The sequence below is a fragment of the Microcaecilia unicolor genome, chromosome 4, assembly GCF_901765095.1.
Source record: "Microcaecilia unicolor chromosome 4, aMicUni1.1, whole genome shotgun sequence".
NCBI classification, from domain to species: domain Eukaryota; kingdom Metazoa; phylum Chordata; class Amphibia; order Gymnophiona; family Siphonopidae; genus Microcaecilia; species Microcaecilia unicolor.
In genome coordinates this window covers 245,226,127-245,244,776 of record NC_044034.1, presented here as the reverse complement: position 1 = coordinate 245,244,776, position 18,650 = coordinate 245,226,127, and the positions used below count along the sequence as shown (strand labels likewise).

Sequence of the window (18,650 nt, the reverse complement as noted above, 5' to 3'; positions counted from 1 at the left end):
CAGTTTCCCTCCGATTAGAGTTATCTTTTGATAAGTTTAGGGATTGGTCTTCTGCTCCTATGTGCCAGGCCCAGGAACTAAGTTATCGCATTAACTCTGCTGCCACAGGTCTAGCCTCATCCTGCCTCCTCCTTTGTGAAGTACTTCCAGTTTCTGCATAGGCAGAAGGGGATGTGGCAGGAAGGAAGGCCCTGTGGTGACAGAGCAGAGTACATGTTTATGTGATAACCCGGGTCCCGGCACACAGAACTAAGAGAGAGAAGACAGATCAAGGGAACAGACATGTAAGTGACAGTCAAACTGGGGTGAAGGAAGGAGGCCCTTTAAAATTGTTTGCCCTGGGCTCTGCCCCATCTCCCGGCAGCCCTGAGTCAGACCTGAATCTATATTTACTCAGAGTAAGTTTTAGAGGAAGTTTAGAGAAGTTATAGGGGCTCCCATAAGCTGCTGGTTAAAGGCTTTTATTAAAACAAAGTATTCTTATTGAGTCCCTTGGTAAGAAATTAGTACTACATCATTTGATAAAAGTATTTGTATTTTACTAATATGTAATTTTGTATTTTACAAATATAAATTTTGTACTTTTGGAATCCAGTCATATGATGCTAATTACAAAGGTTGATATTTTTTTAACTAGCTCACTTGCAATATCAGACTGTGTGACATTAAATTGGAAATTACAACATTTACATAAATTCATTGGCATCTGTGGCGCAGATTGCAAAGTCTTGTGCTGTGATCCTGGGAATACTGAGCACTGCTCTTTCTTTTAATTGTTCTAATACTGTTTCTGTATTAATTTCAATGTAACATTGGGTTTGACTCTGTTGGGTGCTGTTCATTAAGCCGACTAACTGACGTCATGTTGGTGATTGAAAGTTGGTGAGGTGAAGCATATAAACTGGACAGAGAGACGTTAAAGGACTGAAGTGTCATGGGAATGAAAGAGAATATTGTCAGTGAACATTAGTATAAATTGAAGATTTTTTGTTACAAGCTTGGAAGCGGTATATAGAAAAGAAGAAACACTAAGGAAGAGAACAAAGTGTATTGTGAATTGAGGACTCTGAGTATTATGGTGGATGATACAAGAACTTTGGACACAGAGCAGAATCTTCGGTTTTAAAAAAAATGTTCAAAACGTTTTGCTCCCATGCATTTTGGGTCCCGAAGGGTCAAATGTAATAGAAAAATATATGGTGTATGAATACATGGTGTATGAATGAAAGGAGAGAGAGAGAGTGGATGTGGATTGGAAGAGTGATAGAGGAAAAGAGGGATGTAGAAAACCATTAGGAAATATATGTAGTTACTTAAGGGTTGATAATCAATATGCATGAGAGAAATCTGCATACAATGTACGTAGTAGACATGTAAATCTTTCTCATGCACATTCATTAGGGCTATCCTGAAAACCTGACCTGTTTGCAGCCTTTAAGGAATAAATGACAAGACTGATCGTCATTATTACATTGGCAATATAGTATAATTATCTGTTCACTGGAAACTGCAAAGAAGTCAGCTCATTTCAAACTGGATACTCTGTGATCTCTCAAAGAACATTAATCAAAGAACACTGGCTTCCCATTTCAGCATGAATTAAATTGAAAATACTCTCGTTGGTTTATAAATCCAGGTTCCCTACTGCCCCCCCTTATCTTAACAATCATCTCATTCCCTAATGCCCCACTTCATTGCCTCTACTTCGCTGATAATCTCCTCACTCTTCCACCACTCTCACTCCTCCACCTCAACAGTACCCATCACTCTGCCTTTAGCTACCTTGGACCCAGACTATGGAACGACCTGCCATGCCATATTCCCTCCTTCATAGACCCTTCTTCCTCTTCCACATTATCTCTTAGTTTTATACTCCGCTTTATCCATCTACTCGTGCCGATGCTTTCCTTTCCTTAAAAAGACTTCTACTGTAAACCGCTTTAATGCCTATGAGAAGGCCCTTAACGGTATATCAAGTTTGTTGAAATAAATAAATACAAATGGTATAGAGGAAGTCCAGAGGAGAACAACCAAAAGAGTCTACTGCAAGCCCTACATGAGATTTAAGGACCTATGTATACCTAGGTAAATTCCAAACATATATAAAATTCAACCTAATAGAATATAACACATGAAAATACAGTAACAGAAAAATAACATATCATAAAGTATATAACTCCCCCCCCCCAAAAAAAAAAAAAAAAAACATCTAATATAATAATTTGCTCCTCCAACATTCCAATGTGTCTCACTGGGATTGTAACCACCTGCTGACATCACTCCTCCAACGTTCTCCTCTAACGTTCTCCTCCAACGTTCCAATGTGTGTCACTGGGATTGTAACCACCTGCTGACGTCACTCCTACAATGTTCTCGGTCCCCCTCCCTCCCAGTTCCATGGGACCCTGGAACTGGGAGGGAGGGATGGGGGCCTGGAACTCAGAGGAAGGTGGAGGGGGCAGGGGAGAGATGCTGCACATGGATGGATGGAGGGGCAGGGCACAGAGGACGTTGCCTGCATATGGATGAATGCAGGGGAGACAGCATAATGGAGGGGAGGGAGGGGACCCTGAAACTAGGAGGGAGGCAGGGAGGGGACGACCCTGGAACTCGGAGGCAGGGAGGGAGGGGACGACCCTGGAACTGGGAGGGAGGGGGGGCCCTGGCACACACTCTCATGCTCACATACACACACTCTCTCTCTCTCACAGACACACTTGCACCCAGTCTCACTCTCTCTCTCTGTCACACACACACACTCGCACATTCACTCTCTCTCTCACAGTCACTCTCACACACACACTCTCAAACATACACACTCCGAGGAAAACCTTGCTAGCGCCCATTTCATTTGTGTCAGAAACGGGCCTTTTTTACTAGTTATTGTAATATAAAGTTAACCTTTGCCTATCTTCTCACCTACTAAATGTAGCAAATTTCATTTTATAATACTTACACTACCTTGAATCATACTACACTCTTAATTCTTCATCAAAAGTTTGTTAAAGAAGGAAAAATTATGTTTCTTACCTGATAATTTTCTTTCCTTTAGTCCTTTAGAGCTTGAGGGTTACCTCTTTGGAGGTCTATGCTCCATTTGCTCTGTTGTGTTGGACTATGCTGGATATATCAAAGAGCTTGGGTGACACCCGGTGGTGCTGGGTCCCATCCCCCTCACCCTTCCTTTTCTCAACCTCGAGTTTTTTTTGCACTTGCCTAGGTTATGGGCTGTTTCTATGGTCTAGTTGTGCAGAAGGAAATGCAGGCTTTCAACAGATGCTGATGCCCATTTGACAACTGAAGCTATCAATTTCTTCCACCTGTCTTTCCTGATCAGTGAGATAAGATTTCTCTTTTGGCACTGTTGGAACTTTTATTTCTGCTAGTATCCACCTAGGCATTGAAGCCCTGCAATATTAATTCTGGTCTCTGGATGTACATCTTTTTTGTCTCTCTTGCTGAAATTTGTTTGTGATGTCAGACTTTATACCTACGTATTATCTTGCCTTGCTTATGGCAATGGCTTCAGCCTGGAATATCTGCTTGTTTAATCTCAATTTTCTATATCTGTGCGATTTTCTTCAGTGTTTACTGTTCTATGCCAGGCATTTATGCATATCTTTATGCTCCCATACTTGTTTCTGGGTTAGGTAACATATGTCCTTTTTTCTTTGCATACCTAGATGCTTCTGCCTGTCCTCGTTTGTGGTCTACAGAGACTATTGTATCATTGAGAGAAGAATATAAGGAGCATTGCTTGAAATTGTCATTTCCTATTCCCTGTGTATGCTATATAGTTTTTTTCCACTTGTACTTATCACCAGCGGAAGTATTTCATTTCCCTCAGATCTTACAGTTTCATTCTAGTGAATGCCCAGTTTCTTTGAAGATTTGATTCTTTCAGTTATTCCTTAGTTTTGTTTTTCCTAAAGCATTCTGGTCAGTACACCACTGGGCATCCTCTTTTTTTTTTTTTCAAGGTTTTTACTTTCTGGTCTTGGCCACTTCCCTTCCTGTTTTTCAGCATTCCTCCTCTTCCACTTGGGATCTCAGGAGGCGCTGAATAACTACTTCTCCTAGGTCCTTTGGTGGTTCTACATCTTTATTGTTTATGGCTACTCTCTAACTTCTTATGGATCCTTTCCCATCCTCACTGTGAACTGCATTTATACATCTCACAAGTTTCTGAACTGATCTGTGGATTACAAAGGAAGGACAAATTATGTTTTTTACCTGATAATTTTCTTTCCTTTAGTCCCAACAGATCAGTCCAGAGATCCGTCACATCCTCAACCTCTCTCTCTCCACTGCTACTGTCCCTGACACCTTCAAGCACGCTGTCGTCACACCACTTCTCAAAAAACCATCACTAGACCCCACCTGTCCCTCAAACTACCGTCCCATCTCTCTTCTACCCTTCCTCTCCAAATTACTTGAACGCGCTTGTCCACAGCCGCTGCCTTGATTTCATCTCCTCTCAGGCCGTCCTCGATCCGCTCCAATCCAGCTTTCGCCCACTTCACTCGACAGAAACAGCACGCTCTAAAGTCTGTAATGACTTGTTCCTTGCCAAATCCAAAGGTCACTATTCCATCCTCATCCTCCTCGACCTATCTGCCGCCTTTGACACCATTAATCATAATTTACTTCTTGACACACTGTCCTCATTCGGGTTCCAGGGCTCCGTCCTCTCCTGGTTCTCTTCGTATCTTTCCCATCGCACCTTCAGAGTATATTCTAATGGCTCTTCTTCCACCCCCATCCCGCTCTCTGTTGGAGTTCCTCAAGGTTCTGTCCTTGGACCGCTTCTTTTCTCGATCTACACCTCTTCCCTGGGCTCGCTGATCTCATCACATGGTTTCCAGTACCATCTCTATGCTGATGACACCCAGCTTTATCTCTCCACTCCCGACATCACGGTCGAAACCCAGGCCAAAGTTTCAGCCTGCCTTTCAGATATCGCTGCCTGGATGTCCAACCGGCATCTGAAACTGAACATGGCAAAGACTGACCTCCTTGTCTTTCCACCCAAACCCTCTTCTCCTCTTCCCCCACTCTCCGTCTCTGTTGACAACGCCCTCAACCTCCCCGTCGCTTCAGCCCGCAATCTTGGAGTCATCTTCGACTCCTCCCTCTCCTTCTCTGCCCATATCCAGCAGAGAGCTAAGACCTGTCGCTTCTTCCTCTATAATATTAGCAAAATTCGCCCATTCCTCTCTGAACAGACCACCCGAACCCTCGTCCACTCGCTCGTTACCTCTCGTCTTGACTATTGCAACCTTCTCCTCGCTGGCCTCCCGCTTAGCCACCTATCCCCCCTTCAATCTGTCCAAAATTCCGCCGCACGTCTTATCTACCGCGTGAACCGATACTCTCATATCACCCCTCTCCTCAAGTCGCTTCACTGGCTCCCGATCCGCTACCGTATTCAGTTCAAGCTTCTCCTATTGACCTTCAAATGCACTCAATCTGCAGCCCCCCATTACCTCTCTACCCTCCTCTCCCCTTATGTTCCCACCCGTAACCTCCGCTCTCAGGACAAAGCACTCCTATCTGTACCCTTCTCCACCACCGCTAACTCCAGACTCCGCCCCTTCTGCCTCACATCACCATATGCCTGGAACAGCATTCCCGAGCCCATACGTCATGCGCCCTCCCTGCCCATCTTCAAGTCCTTACTCAAAGCCCATCTCTTCTCCCTTGCTTTTGGCGCATAACCACCTTCCCCACTCATGATACCTACATTGACTACATAGTTTGTAACCTTTAGATTGTAAGCTCTTTTGAGCAGGGACGGTCCTTCCCCATGTTAAACTTGTAGAGCACTGCGTAACCCTGGCAGCGCTATAGAAATGCTAAGTAGTAGTAGTAGTAGTAGATCCACCCATTTCATTTCCTTTTATATTTCTGGACGTTTTCTTATCCTTTCTTCTCTTACAGCAGTTTGCTTCTGAACAGGGTTTGATTACATCTTCTCTGATACATGTTAAATGATACATGTTAAAAATAAAAAAAGAGAGAGCAAGCTTTCTTAACCTGGTGACTTACTTATATCTCACCTTCTTGGAGTTCTTTGCCTAGCCCATCTACTTGGGGTTTCTTTCTCTCCTACCACTTTTCATTGTGGTTTGGCTAACACTTTGTTTGAACACCTACTTTCTTGTCTACAACCTCTGGTGGACTCTAATTTTGGCATCAAGGGAACGGACTATCTAGCAAATCTTTCATACTTTGCACTTTGGTACCAAGTGCCTAACAGGTATAGGCCAGCTCTCTCTTCCTTGGGAAGGAGCAATGAAGGACATAAGAATAGCCATACTAGGTCAGACCAATGGTCCATCTAGCCCAGTGTCCTATTTCTGTATTTATTTATTTATGTATTGATCTAAGTTAAATTCAAGTGAATTACTATGTCCAAAATGGTGGAAGTACATAAGACAAATTTATCATCAGCTACAAATTCCCAAGCAGATCAGTTCAAGTCTACAATTCAGAGACCAAGCACAATTTTAAAAAGCACACAAAGACTTACTGGTAGATTCTAGTCGTTTAATGTCTCGTGATGTTTGTAAGAAATATCGCCTCAGAAATATGAAAGTGATTGCAAGCGGAGTTAAAGGAACGAGTATCCAAGGGATTATTGCTACTGCCACAAATACCACACCGAAGATTTGCAGCAAAATCTGAAAGAGAAATCGAGAAAATGGCAATCATTTCTTCATTTACCAATTATACTGAAAAAAAAAATCTTCTCCATCTAATTAGAATATTCACCATAGTTTACAATGTTGCTTAGGTGGTGAGGCTGAGACAAACAGCAAGGACCCCAATATTCAGCCAGTGATGGTCAGTGTTTTGCTGACCACTGATGGAGTTAAACCCAGAAATTCAATTCCGAGCTAAAATATAGCTGGTTAAATGAGAAATAATTGGCACTTAACTGGCTATGAAGAACCTCATAAAGACAAGACTGCATTTTACGTAATCTTATTCATGTAGTTATCTTAGGGGTCCTTTTACTAAGATGTGCCAAACAATGGCCTGCACTGGTGTAGACGCATGTATTGGATGTGCGCAGGTCCATTTTTCACCGTGCCTACAAAAAAAGGCCTTTTTGGGGGGCCGAAAACGGATGTGCGGCAAAATAAAAATTGGTGCATGACCATTTTGGGCCTGAGACCTTACTGCCACCCACTGACCTAGCTATAAGGTCTCATGCGTTAACTGGGCAGTAATAGTCCACACACATATAACGCCAATTACTGCCAAGTTAGCGCCATGCACCGGAAAATGTCTGGTGCACTTAGCCGATACACGTAATAAATTAAATTACCACCCGGGCTACGCAGTAGCCGGGTGGTAGTTCAAAATTCACGTGCATAGGAAGTCACGGCTTAGTAAAAGGGCCCCTTAATCAGTAAAGTTCTAAATATTGGCACTTAACTGGTTAAGTGCTGACTCTACCCCAGAACACCCCCAAAATAGCCGGTTTTGGCTTAAGAGCTAACTGGGCAGTTTCAACAGCACTATCTGGTTAAGTGCAGCTGAAAAAGTCCGCTTAGACCCAGACAGGTGATTTAAATGGCCAGAAGTCCTAAATTGCTCACATACTTATCTGTAAAAACAATGATAACTATGCTGTATTTGTGATGCAATCCTATATAATAATTCTCACCTCCAATGTTCTGAAGCTGCCTGGGACCGTGGCTTCCGCCGGAGGTGGTCTGCTTCATGCAGTAGATAACACTGACGTCACTGGCCTGGAAGCATTGAAGAGCGAGCAGGCTCAGCGAGTCTGCTGCCTTCCCTTCTCTTCGCTCTGAGCTCTGACTCTGGTCCTGCCCTTGCGGAAACAGGAAATGAGGGCGGGACCCCAGTTACAGCTCACAGCAAACAGAAGGGAAGGCAGCAGACTCGCTGAGCCTGCTCGCTCTTCAATGCTGCTGCCGGGACCCCAGTACGAGATGGGGGGTTGGCAATTTTGGAGGGGGAGGCGACGTGCACATTGGGGGATGGGGGGAGGGAGGGGGGACTGGAACTCGCAGGGAGGACTGGAACTCGGAGGGAGGACAGAGTGAAGGACAGTGACAGAGGGAGGGAGGAAGCCATGGAAATTGGAGGGGAGGAAAGGGGGCCGTGGGTCTTGGAGGGGACACAGAAAAACCCACTTAACTACTTCGCCAACCCAACCAGTTAAGACAATCTACCTTCTATACTTACCCATCTAACTCTTTTCTTGATACATCACTAAAGGTATCTAATATCCTGTAATGTCAATGCCATAACAAGACTCTGTAAGCCACACTGAGCCTGCAAATAGGTGGGAAAATGTGGGATACAAATGCAATAAATAAATAAATGAATAGGTGTAGGGGTAGTTCCAACAATCCAATTTATTGAATGGAAAACAAAAAAAATAAAGGCAACAGAGTCTCTTGCCAAAAGATTCACGGTGTAGCACATGGAACTGCATCACTTTCCATAGCACCATTCATGTGGTATTACCTGCCCCCCCCCCTAAAAAAAAGTAATTATTTAAGAGACCCCAATTTATTTATTGCAGAACAACTCAACAGTGAGTCTCCACTCTAAGGAACTCATTATAAACTATTTCTTCTGGAGAATCTAATTTTCCCTAAATAAACATTCAAGATTCCCTTTCTCCAGTGGCGTACCTAGGGTAGTTGACACCCGGGGCCGGTCATTTTTTAGCACACCCCCCCAAATCCAGTACTAGGCATACCGAGAATACAAAACATTCAGGACCTATAGAGCGATTCTACCATACCATAAGCAGTAATTTCTACGAGTCACACAAGGAAAAGGAAAGCATCTTAAACACTACAGTGAGCACTAGAACATCAATTCACCTATTGTAAAACGAAACCAGACAGAATAATACAGATCGTCGATCCTGCACAGTCAATGCCAACTGAAAGCCATGTCTTTTTCACAAACATAGATACACTCTAATCCACTATAGAATAAGTAGTAATATTTAAACTCTCTATTTAGACAAAAATTAAACTGAACCCCCAAGATGCCAGACTCTGCGTACAATGCAACACCACAGAAACAGAAACTGTCCCCTAGTACTGTGCAAAATATAAAGACAGCAGATGTAAATTTGAAAAAACTAACAAATACCAATCACCACAAATAGAAATAAAACAAATAATATCATTTTATGGACTAATACATTTAGCTTTCAGAGGCCAAAATCTCCTTCCTCAGGTCAATACAGTATAGTGCTGTTACATTATCCTATCCTGACCTGAGGAAGGGGGTTTTGTTCTCTGAAAGTTAAGTCAAAATGTATTAAAATTAATCCAATAAAAAGATTAAGCGAATGCTACATACCTGTAGAAGGTATTCTCCGAGGAAAGCAGGCTGATTGTTCTCACTGATGGGTGACGTCCACGGCAGCCCCCTCCAATCGGAAACTTCACTAGCAAAGGCCTTTGCTAGTCCTCGCGCGCTGATGCGCACCGTGCATGCTCGACCGTCTTCCCGCCCAAACCGGCTCGTGTTCGTCAGTCCCATATGTAGCAAGACAAAGACAAGGGAAGACACAACTCCAAAGGGGAGGCGGGCGGGTTTGTGAGAACAATCAGCCTGCTGTCCTCGGAGAATACCTTCTACAGGTATGTAGCATTCGCTTTCTCCAAGGACAAGCAGGCTGCTTGTTCTCACTGATGGGGTATCCCTAGCCCCCAGGCTCACTCAAAACAACAAACATGGTCAATTGGGCCTCGCAACAGCGAGGACATAACTGAGATTGACCTAACAGCTTATCCAACTAACTGAGAGTGTAGCCTGGAACAGAATAAACATGGGCCTAGGGGGGTGGAGTTGGATTCTAAACCCCGAACAGATTCTGAAGCACCGACTGCCCGAACCGACTGTCGCGTCGGGTATCCTGCTGCAGGCAGTAATGAGATGTGAATGTGTGGACAGATGACCATGTCGTAGCTTTGCAAATCTCTTCAATAGTGGCTGACTTCAAGTGGGCCACTGACGCTGCCATGGCTCTAACATTGTGAGCCGTGACATGACCCTCAAGAGCCAGCCCAGCCTGGGCGTAAGTGAAGGAAATGCAATCTGCTAGCCAATTAGAAATGGTGCGTTTCCCCACAGCCACTCCCCTCCTGTTGGGATCAAAAGAAACAAACATTTGGGCGGACTGTCTGTTGGGCTGTGTCCGCTCCAGATAGAAGGCCAATGCTCTTTTGCAGTCCAATGTGTGCAGCTGACGTTCAGCAGGGCAGGAATGAGGATGGGGAAACAATGTTGGCAAGACAATTGACTGGTTCAGATGGAACTCCGACACCAACTTTGGCAAGAACTTAGGGTGAGTGCGGAGGACTACGCTATTATGATGAAATTTGGTGTAAGGGGCCTGGGCTACCAGGGCTTGAAGCTCACTGACTCTACGAGCTGAAGTAACTGCCACCAAGAAAATGACCTTCCAGGTCAAGTACTTCAGATGGCAGGAATTCAGTGGCTCAAAAGGAGGTTTCATCAGCTGGGTGACAACGACATTGAGATCCCATAACACTGTAGGAGGTTTGACGGGGGGCTTTGACAAAAGCAAACCTCTCATGAAGCGAACAACTAAAGGCTGTCCTAAGATCGGCTTACCTTCCACACGGTAATGGTATGCACTGATTGCGCTAAGGTGAACCCTTACAGAGTTGGTCTTGAGACCAGACTCAGACAAGTGCAGAAGGTATTCAAGCAGGGTCTGTGTAGGACAAGAACGAGGATCTAAGGCCTTGCTGTCACACCAGATGGCAAACCTCCTCCATAAAAAGAAGTAACTCCTCTTAGTGGAATCTTTCCTGGAAGCAAGCAAGACACGGGAGACACCCTCCGACAGACCCAAAAGAGGCAAAGTCTACGCTCTCAACATCCATGCCATGAGAGCCAGAGACTGGAGGTTGGGATGCAGAAGCGCCCCTTCGTCCTGTGTGATGAGGGTTGGAAAACACTCCAATCTCCACGGTTCTTCGGAGGACAACTCCAGAAGGAGAGAGAACCAGATATGACGCGGCCAAAAAGGAGCAATCAGAATCATGGTGCCTCGGTCTTGCTTGAGTTTCAACAAAGTCTTCCCCACCAGAGGTATGGGAGGATAAGCATACAGCAGGCCGTTCCCCCAATCCAGGAGGAAGACATCCGATGCCAGTCTGCCGTGGGCCTGAAGTCTGGAACAGAACTGAGGGACCTTGTGGTTGGCTCGAGATGCAAAGAGATCTACCAAGAGGGTGCCCCACACCTGGAAGATCCGGCGCACTACTCTGGAGTTGAGCGACCACTCGTGAGGGTGCATAATCCTGCTCAATCTGTCGGCCAGACTGTTGTTTACGCCTGCCAGATATGTGGCTTGGAGCAACATGCCGTGACGGCGAGCCCAGAGCCACATGCTGACGGCTTCCTGACATAGGGGGCGAGATCCGGTGCCCCCCTGCTTGTTGATGTAATACATGGCAACCTGGTTGTCTGTCTAAATATGGATAATTTGGTGGGACAGCCGATCTCTGAAAGCCTTCAGAGCGTTCCAGACCGCTCGTAACTCCAGGAGATTGATCTGCAGATCGCATTCCTGGAGGGACCAGCTTCCCTGGGTGTGAAGCCCATCGACATGAGCTCCCCACCCAGGAGAGACGCATCCGTAGTCAGCACTTTTTGTGGCTGAGGAATTTGGAAAGGACGTCCCAGAGTCAAATTGGACCAAATCGTTCCACCAATACAGGGATTTGAGAAAACTCGTGGACAGGTGGATCACGTCCTCTAGATCCCCAGCAGCCTGAAACCATTGGGAAGCTAGGGTCCATTGAGCCGATCGCATGTGAAGACGAGCCATGGGAGTCCATTAACTGTGGAGGCCATGTGGCCAAGCAATCTCAACATCTGCCGAGCTGTGATCTGCTGGGACGCTCGTACCCGGGAGACGAGGGACAACAGATTGTTGGCCCTTGTCTCCGGAAGATAGGCACGAGCCGTCCGAGAATCCAGCAGAGCTCCTATGAATTTGAGTCTCTGTACTGGGAGAAGATGGGACTTTGGATAATTTATCACAAACCCCAGTAGCTCCAGGAGTCGAATAGTCATCTGCATGGACTGTAGAGCTCCTGCCTCGGATGTGTTCTTCACCAGCCAATCGTCGAGGTAAGGGAACACGTGCACTCCCATCCTGCGAAGCGCTGCTGCTACTACAGTCAGGCACTTTGTGAACACCCTGGGCGCAGAGGCGAGCCCAAAGGGTAGCACACAGTACTGAAAGTGACGTGTGCCCAGCTGAAATCGCAGATACTGCCTGTGAGCTGGCAATATCGGGATGTGTGTGTAGGCGTCCTTCAGTCCAGAGAGCATAGCCAATCGTTTTCCTGAATCATGGGAAGAAGGGTGCCCAGGGAAAGCATCCTGAACTTTTCCTTGACCAGATATTTGTTCAGGGCCCTTAGGTCTAGGATGGGACGCATCCCCCCTGTTTTCTTTTCCACAAGGAAGTACCTGGAATAGAATCCCAGCCCTTCTTGCCCGGATGGCACGGGCTCGACCGCATTGGCGCTGAGAAGGGCGGAGAGTTCCTCTGCAAGTACCTGCTTGTGCTGGAAGCTGTAAGACTGAGCTCCCGGTGGGCAATTTGGAGGCTTCGAGGCCAAATTGAGGGTGTATCCTTGCAGGACTATTTGAAGAACCCAACGGTCGGAGGTTATAAGAGGCAACCTTTGGTGAAAAACTTTCAACCTCTCCCCGACCGGTAGATCGCCCGGCACGGATACGTTGATGTCGGCTATGCTCTGCTGGAGCCAGTCAAAAGCTCGTCCCCTGCTTTTGCTGGGGAGCCGTAGGGCCTTGCTGAGGCGCACGCTGCTGACGAGAGCGAGCGCGCTGGGGCTTAGCCTGGGCCGCAGGCTGGCGAGAGGGAGGATTGTACCTACGCTTACCAGAAGAGTAGGGAACAGCCCTCCTTCCCCCATAAAAACGTCTACCTGAGGAGGTAGATGCTGAAGGCTGCCGGCGGGAGCATTTGTCGAAAGCGTTATCCCGCTGGTGGAGCTGTTCTACCACCTGTTCGACTTTTTCTCCAAAAATGTTGTCCGCTCGGCAAGAGGAGTCCGCAATCCGCTGCTGGATCCTATTCTCCAGGTCGGAGGCACGCAGCCATGAGAGTCTGCGCATCACCACACCTTGAGCAGTGGCCCTGGACGCAACATCAAAGGTATCATATACCCCTCTGGCCAGAATTTTCTGCACACCTTCAGCTGCCTGACCACCTCCTGAAACGGCTTGGCTTGCTCAGGAGGGAGCTTGTCCACCAAGCCCGCCAACTGTCGCACATTGTTCCGCATATGGATGCTCATGTAGAGCTGGTAGGACTGAATCTTGGCCACGAGCATAGAGGAATGATAGGCCTTCCTCCCAAAGGAGTCTAAGGTTCTGGAGTCTTTGCCCGGGGGCGCCGAAGCATGCTCTCTAGAACTCTTAGCCTTCTTTAGAGCCAGATCCACCACACCAGAGTCGTGAGGCAACTGAGTGCGCATCAGCTCTGGGTCCCCATGGATCCGATACTGGGATTCGATCTTTTTGGGAATGTGGGGATTAGTTAGTGGCTTGGTCCAGTTCGCCAGCAATGTCTTTTTTAGGACATGATGCATGGGTACTGTGGACGCTTCCTTAGGTGGAGAAGGATAGTCCAGGAGCTCAAACATTTCAGCCCTGGGCTCGTCCCTCCACAACCACCAGGAAGGGGATGGCCGTAGACATCTCCCGGACAAAGGCCGCAAAAGACAGACTCTCGGGAGGAGAAAGCTGCCTTTCAGGGGAGGGAGTGGGATCAGAATGAAGGCCATCAGACTCCTCGTCAGAGAAATATCTGATGTCCTCCTCCTCCTCCCACGAGGCCTCACCATGGTATCAGACACAAGTTCACGAACCTGCGTATGAAGCCGTGCCCGACTCGACTCCGTGGAAACACGGCCACGGTAGGAGCGTCGAGAGGTGGACTCCCTCGCCAGCATCGGCGAAGCTCCCTCCGCCGACGTTGTCGGGGAGTCTGCCTGGGAGGCGGCCACAGCCGGTGATACCGGAGACCTCACCTCGGGCATGGGGCCAGCCGTCGCCTCACTCGACGGTACCGGTGGCGCAAGCACCCCCAGTACCGGAGGGGAAGGGCGCAACAGCTCTCCCAGAATCTCTGGAAGAACGGCCCGGAGACTCTCGTGCAGAGCGGCTGTGGAGAAAGACTGAGAAGCCAATGCAGGCGCCGATGTCAGAGTCTGTTCCGGGCGTGGAGGCGGTTCCGGGCTGTCCAAGGGGGAGCACATCGACACCTCCTGAACAGAGGGTGAGCCGTCCTCCCGATGCCGATGCCTACTGGGTGCCGACTGTCTCGGCGACCCAGAGCTCTCGGTACCGAGACAGGAAGGAGACCGGTGACTATGCTTCTTTGACTTCTTCAAGCGAAGCATGTCACCGGAGCTTCCCGGTACCGACCAGGAGGACGTAGAATCCAACAGTCGCTTCCTCGGGGCCAAGGCCGAAGGTGGTCGATCTCGGGGGGGGCTGTACCGCAGGAGCCCTCAGGGCAGGGGGAGACCCACCCGAAGGCTCACCGCCACCAGCAGGGGAATGGACAGCCCTCACCTGCATTCCAGACGAAGCACCACCGTCCGACGACATCAGCAATAGCGGAGGACCCGGTACCACCGACGTTGACGCAGCCTTTCGATGTCTCGGTACCGACGATGCAGGAGGTAGAGGCCTCGATGCAGTCGATGCCGATGCCGAAGACTTCCATGATGTCGACGTCAATGCACTCGATGCCCGTGCTGTTGTCGTCGAAGAGCCCGGAGAACAACGCATTCCACTGGGCCAATCTCGCTACCTGAGTCCTCTTTTCAAAAGAGCACAAAGACTGCAGGCCTGCGGGCGGTGCCCAGCCCCCAGACACTGAAGACACGAAGCGTGCCTATCAGTGAGCGAGATTACCCGGACGCACTGGGTGCACTTCTTGAAGCCGCTGGAAGACTTCGATGACATGGGCGGAAAAATCATGCCGGCGAAATCAAAATTCGCGATGATGACGAAAGGCACCAAAAAGAAGGGAGAAAAAAACCCGTACCGAGGCCAAATAGGCCGGTCCCGAAAGCGAAAGGGAACTTACGCGGGGGAAAAGCTGGAAACACGGGAAAAGGGTAAAGACTGGATCGGTCTCTTTTTTTTTTTAGCAAAAATCGCGAAGGTGCACGAGGTCAACTTGAGGGGCATGAAACGGCGGCAAAACACGACCGTCCCGAGCACGGACAAAAGAAGATTGACGAACACGAGCCGGTTCGGGCGGGAAGACGGCCGTGCATGCGCGGTGTGCATCGGCGCGCGAGGACTAGCAAAGGCCTTTGCTAGTGAAGTTTCCGATTGGAGGGGGCTGCCATGGACGTCACCCATCAGTGAGAACAAGCAGCCTGCTTGTCCTCGGAGAACCTTATTTACATGTTCTATTTATAAACATTTATTAACACAGCTACAATACTATATCCTAAAGCAAAATAATTAAAATATATATTTACAGTTTGTTGTCTCTGGTTTCTGCTTTCCTCATCTTCTTTTCACTGTCTTCCTTGCATCCAGCATCTGTCTTCGCTCTCTCTCTGCCATCCAGTGTCTGCCCTCTCTAATGTCCCTTCCATCCAGTGTCTGCCCTCTCTCTCTCTGCTCCTTCCATCCATTGTCTGCCCTCTCTCTCCCTTCCATCCACATCTGCCCTCTATTTCTGCCCCTTCCATCCACCATCTGCCCCAGTCTGCCATCTCTCTCTCCTCCTTCCATCAACATCTGCCCTCTCTCTCCCCCTTCCATCCACATCTGCCTTCTATCTCTGCCCCTTCCATCCACCATTTACCCCAGTCTGCCCTCTTTCTCTCTCCCCCTTCCACCCACCATCTGCCCTTTCTCTCTGCCCCTTCAATCCGTCTGCCCTCCCTCTCCCATCCATCCAAGGTCTGCCCTCCCTCACACTCCCCACTTCCATCCAGGGTCTGTCCCCTCTCTGCCCCCTCTTTTCAGCCCCCTTATTCCACCTGCCCCTAGTTCCAGCCCCAGCCCACATCTCCTACCTGCCCCCCTTTTCAGCCCCACTATCCCACCAGTCCCCAGCCCTTTTCTCCCATCAGTCCCGAGCTTCAGCCCCAGCCAGTTCTCCCTGTCCCCTTTAAAGACCCCAGTTTCAGCCCCTGCCCCGTTTCAGCCCCCAGTTCCAGTACTAGCCCCCTTATCCCAAATACCTTCCTTTTCAGCCCCCAGTTCCAGCCCCCTTCATCCACCACATGCCTTGCATCCCCTCTTTTCAGCCCAAGACCCATTCTCCCACCAGCCCCAGCCATGGACCCATTTACCCTCCTGCCCCCTTGTCAGACCCCAGACCCCTTCTCCCATCTGAGCACTCCCCTCCCCAATCCCCTTCTCCCCTCTGAGCTCCCCCACCCTCCCCAATCCCCTTCTCCCCTATGACCACCCCCACCCTCCCCAATCCCCTTCTCCCCTATGACTACCCCACCCTCCTCAATCCCCTTCTTCCCTCTGAGCACCCTCACCCTCCCCAATCCCCTTCTCCCCTCTGAGCACCCTCCCCAATCCCCTCCCCTCTGAGCTCCCCCACCCTCCCCAATCCCCTTCTCCCCTATGACCACCCCCACCCTCCCCAATCCCCCTTCTTCCCTCTAGCACCCTCACCAATCCCCTTCTCCCCTATGACCACCCCCACCCTCCCCAATCCCCTTCTTCCCTCTGAGCACCCTCACCCTCCCCAATCCCCTTCTCTCCTATGACCACCCCCACCCTCCCCAATCCCCTTCTTCCCTCTGAGCACCCTCACCCTTCCCAATCCCCTTCTCCCCTCTGAGCACCCTCCCCAATCCCCTCCCCTCTGAGCTCCCCCACCCTCCCCAATCCCCTTCTCCCCTATGACCACCCCCACCCTCCCCAATCCCCCTTCTTCCCTCTAGCACCCTCACCAATCCCCTTCTCCCCTATGACCACCCTCACCCTCCCCAATCCCCTTCTCTCCTCTGAGCACCCTCACCCTCCCAAATCCCCTTCTCCCCTCTAAGCACCCTCACCAATCCCCTTCTCCCCTCTGAACCCCCCTCTCCCATCTGAGCCCCCCTCCGTCGACAGCCCTGAGCCCTCTTCACCCTAAAGCCACCACCCTGCTTTTTTTTTTTAATCCGTGCAGCGATCACTGACGCAGGCAGCGCTTCGCATCTGCCCTGCATGAACTGAAAAGAGAAAATCGCTTCGCTGGCGTCGGGCCTTCCCTCGCTTGTTGTCCCGCCCTCTTTTGAGGTAACTTCCTATTTCCTCGAGGGCAGGACAACAAGCGAGGGAAGGCACGACGCCAGCGAAGCGATTTTCTCTTTTCAGTTCATGCAGGGCAGACGCGAGGCGCTGCCTGCATCGGCGATCGCTGCACGGATTTTTTAAAAAAAAAGCTGTCGGCTCTCGCGGAGCACCCCCACCCGCTGACACCCGGGGCGGACCACCCCCCCCCCCTTGGTACGCCACTGCCTTACTCTGACCTTGAAATTAAATGGATTGTGTAACTTTCAGTTAAAGTAGCTTCCATAATTCTCCAAGGGGTTTTCCTGTAGTTCATAGACCTAAGAGTTAAGTCATATGGCTACAATCTCCCAAACAAAATGATATATAAATGCAGCACACTAAACTGCAAACAAACATGGGAAGACTTCTTTTCTCACTTACTGAACTCTCTTCTAGAACAGCCACATACTGTATATATATGCCTCATGCTCTAGAAATGACACGGACAATTCTCAAAGGCACCAGACATTAATCCAGAGTATACACTGCTTTATGTACACTCCTCAACGTCTCACACATAAAGGAACATAATTTCAGTGATCAGTCACATTTAAGCCTAGTTAGAGCATCTGCCACAAACAGTCTTTCCAACAAAAGTGGATAAGAAAGTCTGATTTCTAGTTTCTATAATTTGTCTTTACTACAGAATGACAAGGGATCTAAAACATTCCTCATCCTCCTCGTTAATATATTTTGAAAATATTTGAGTGCTTTTGTTATCTTTAGCAATATTTCGACACTTCCAGTTTGTCAAATTAGTCTCAGTGCTCCTCACTGCATGCTTTCTATGGCTTCCTGTTCCTCATCCCTTTTGCACATATGAATTCTCCATTCAACCACCTTGGATTTACCTCTTTGTTCATTTGTTTACTATGGGTAACCACACTTCTTGGAAACTTAGCAAATTGCTTAAATGACTCCCATTTCCAATTAGTTCTTCATTGAGACTTAACCTCCAGTGCTTGAAAAATGGCAGTGTGGGTTACTAAATGACAGGCCACTTTAGAATATGATATCCCTGATTAGGGATGTTAGTGGAAGGCAGGTTAGATTAATTAATGGCAACAGAATCCTGGTTGCACAAGAATCAGGTGATTCAGAATCAGTTGCACTTGGAAATGTGGGGGTAGTTTTAGTACTTGTGGGGCTGAAAGGAATTCTTTGGGAACAAGAAAGGTGCAACTATGGGCAGTTCCAGGCAGGGGCGGGCCAAGCCAATCTGCCACCTGAGGTGAGGGCTGTGATGGAACTCTCCCCCCCCCCCC

The 18,650-nt window shown here is 48.5% G+C and overlaps 1 protein-coding gene across 1 annotated transcript in view; it reads right to left on the bottom strand.

Annotated features, from left to right (window-relative positions):
- Window positions 1-18,650, bottom strand: part of ABCC4 (ATP binding cassette subfamily C member 4) — a 520,751-nt gene that overhangs the window by 154,741 nt on the left and 347,360 nt on the right. Inside the window, exon 21 of the mRNA XM_030201377.1 lies at window positions 6,533-6,683. Within this exon, the coding sequence (XP_030057237.1) occupies window positions 6,533-6,683 (151 nt within the window). The remainder of the gene's footprint in view (window positions 1-6,532; window positions 6,684-18,650) is intronic.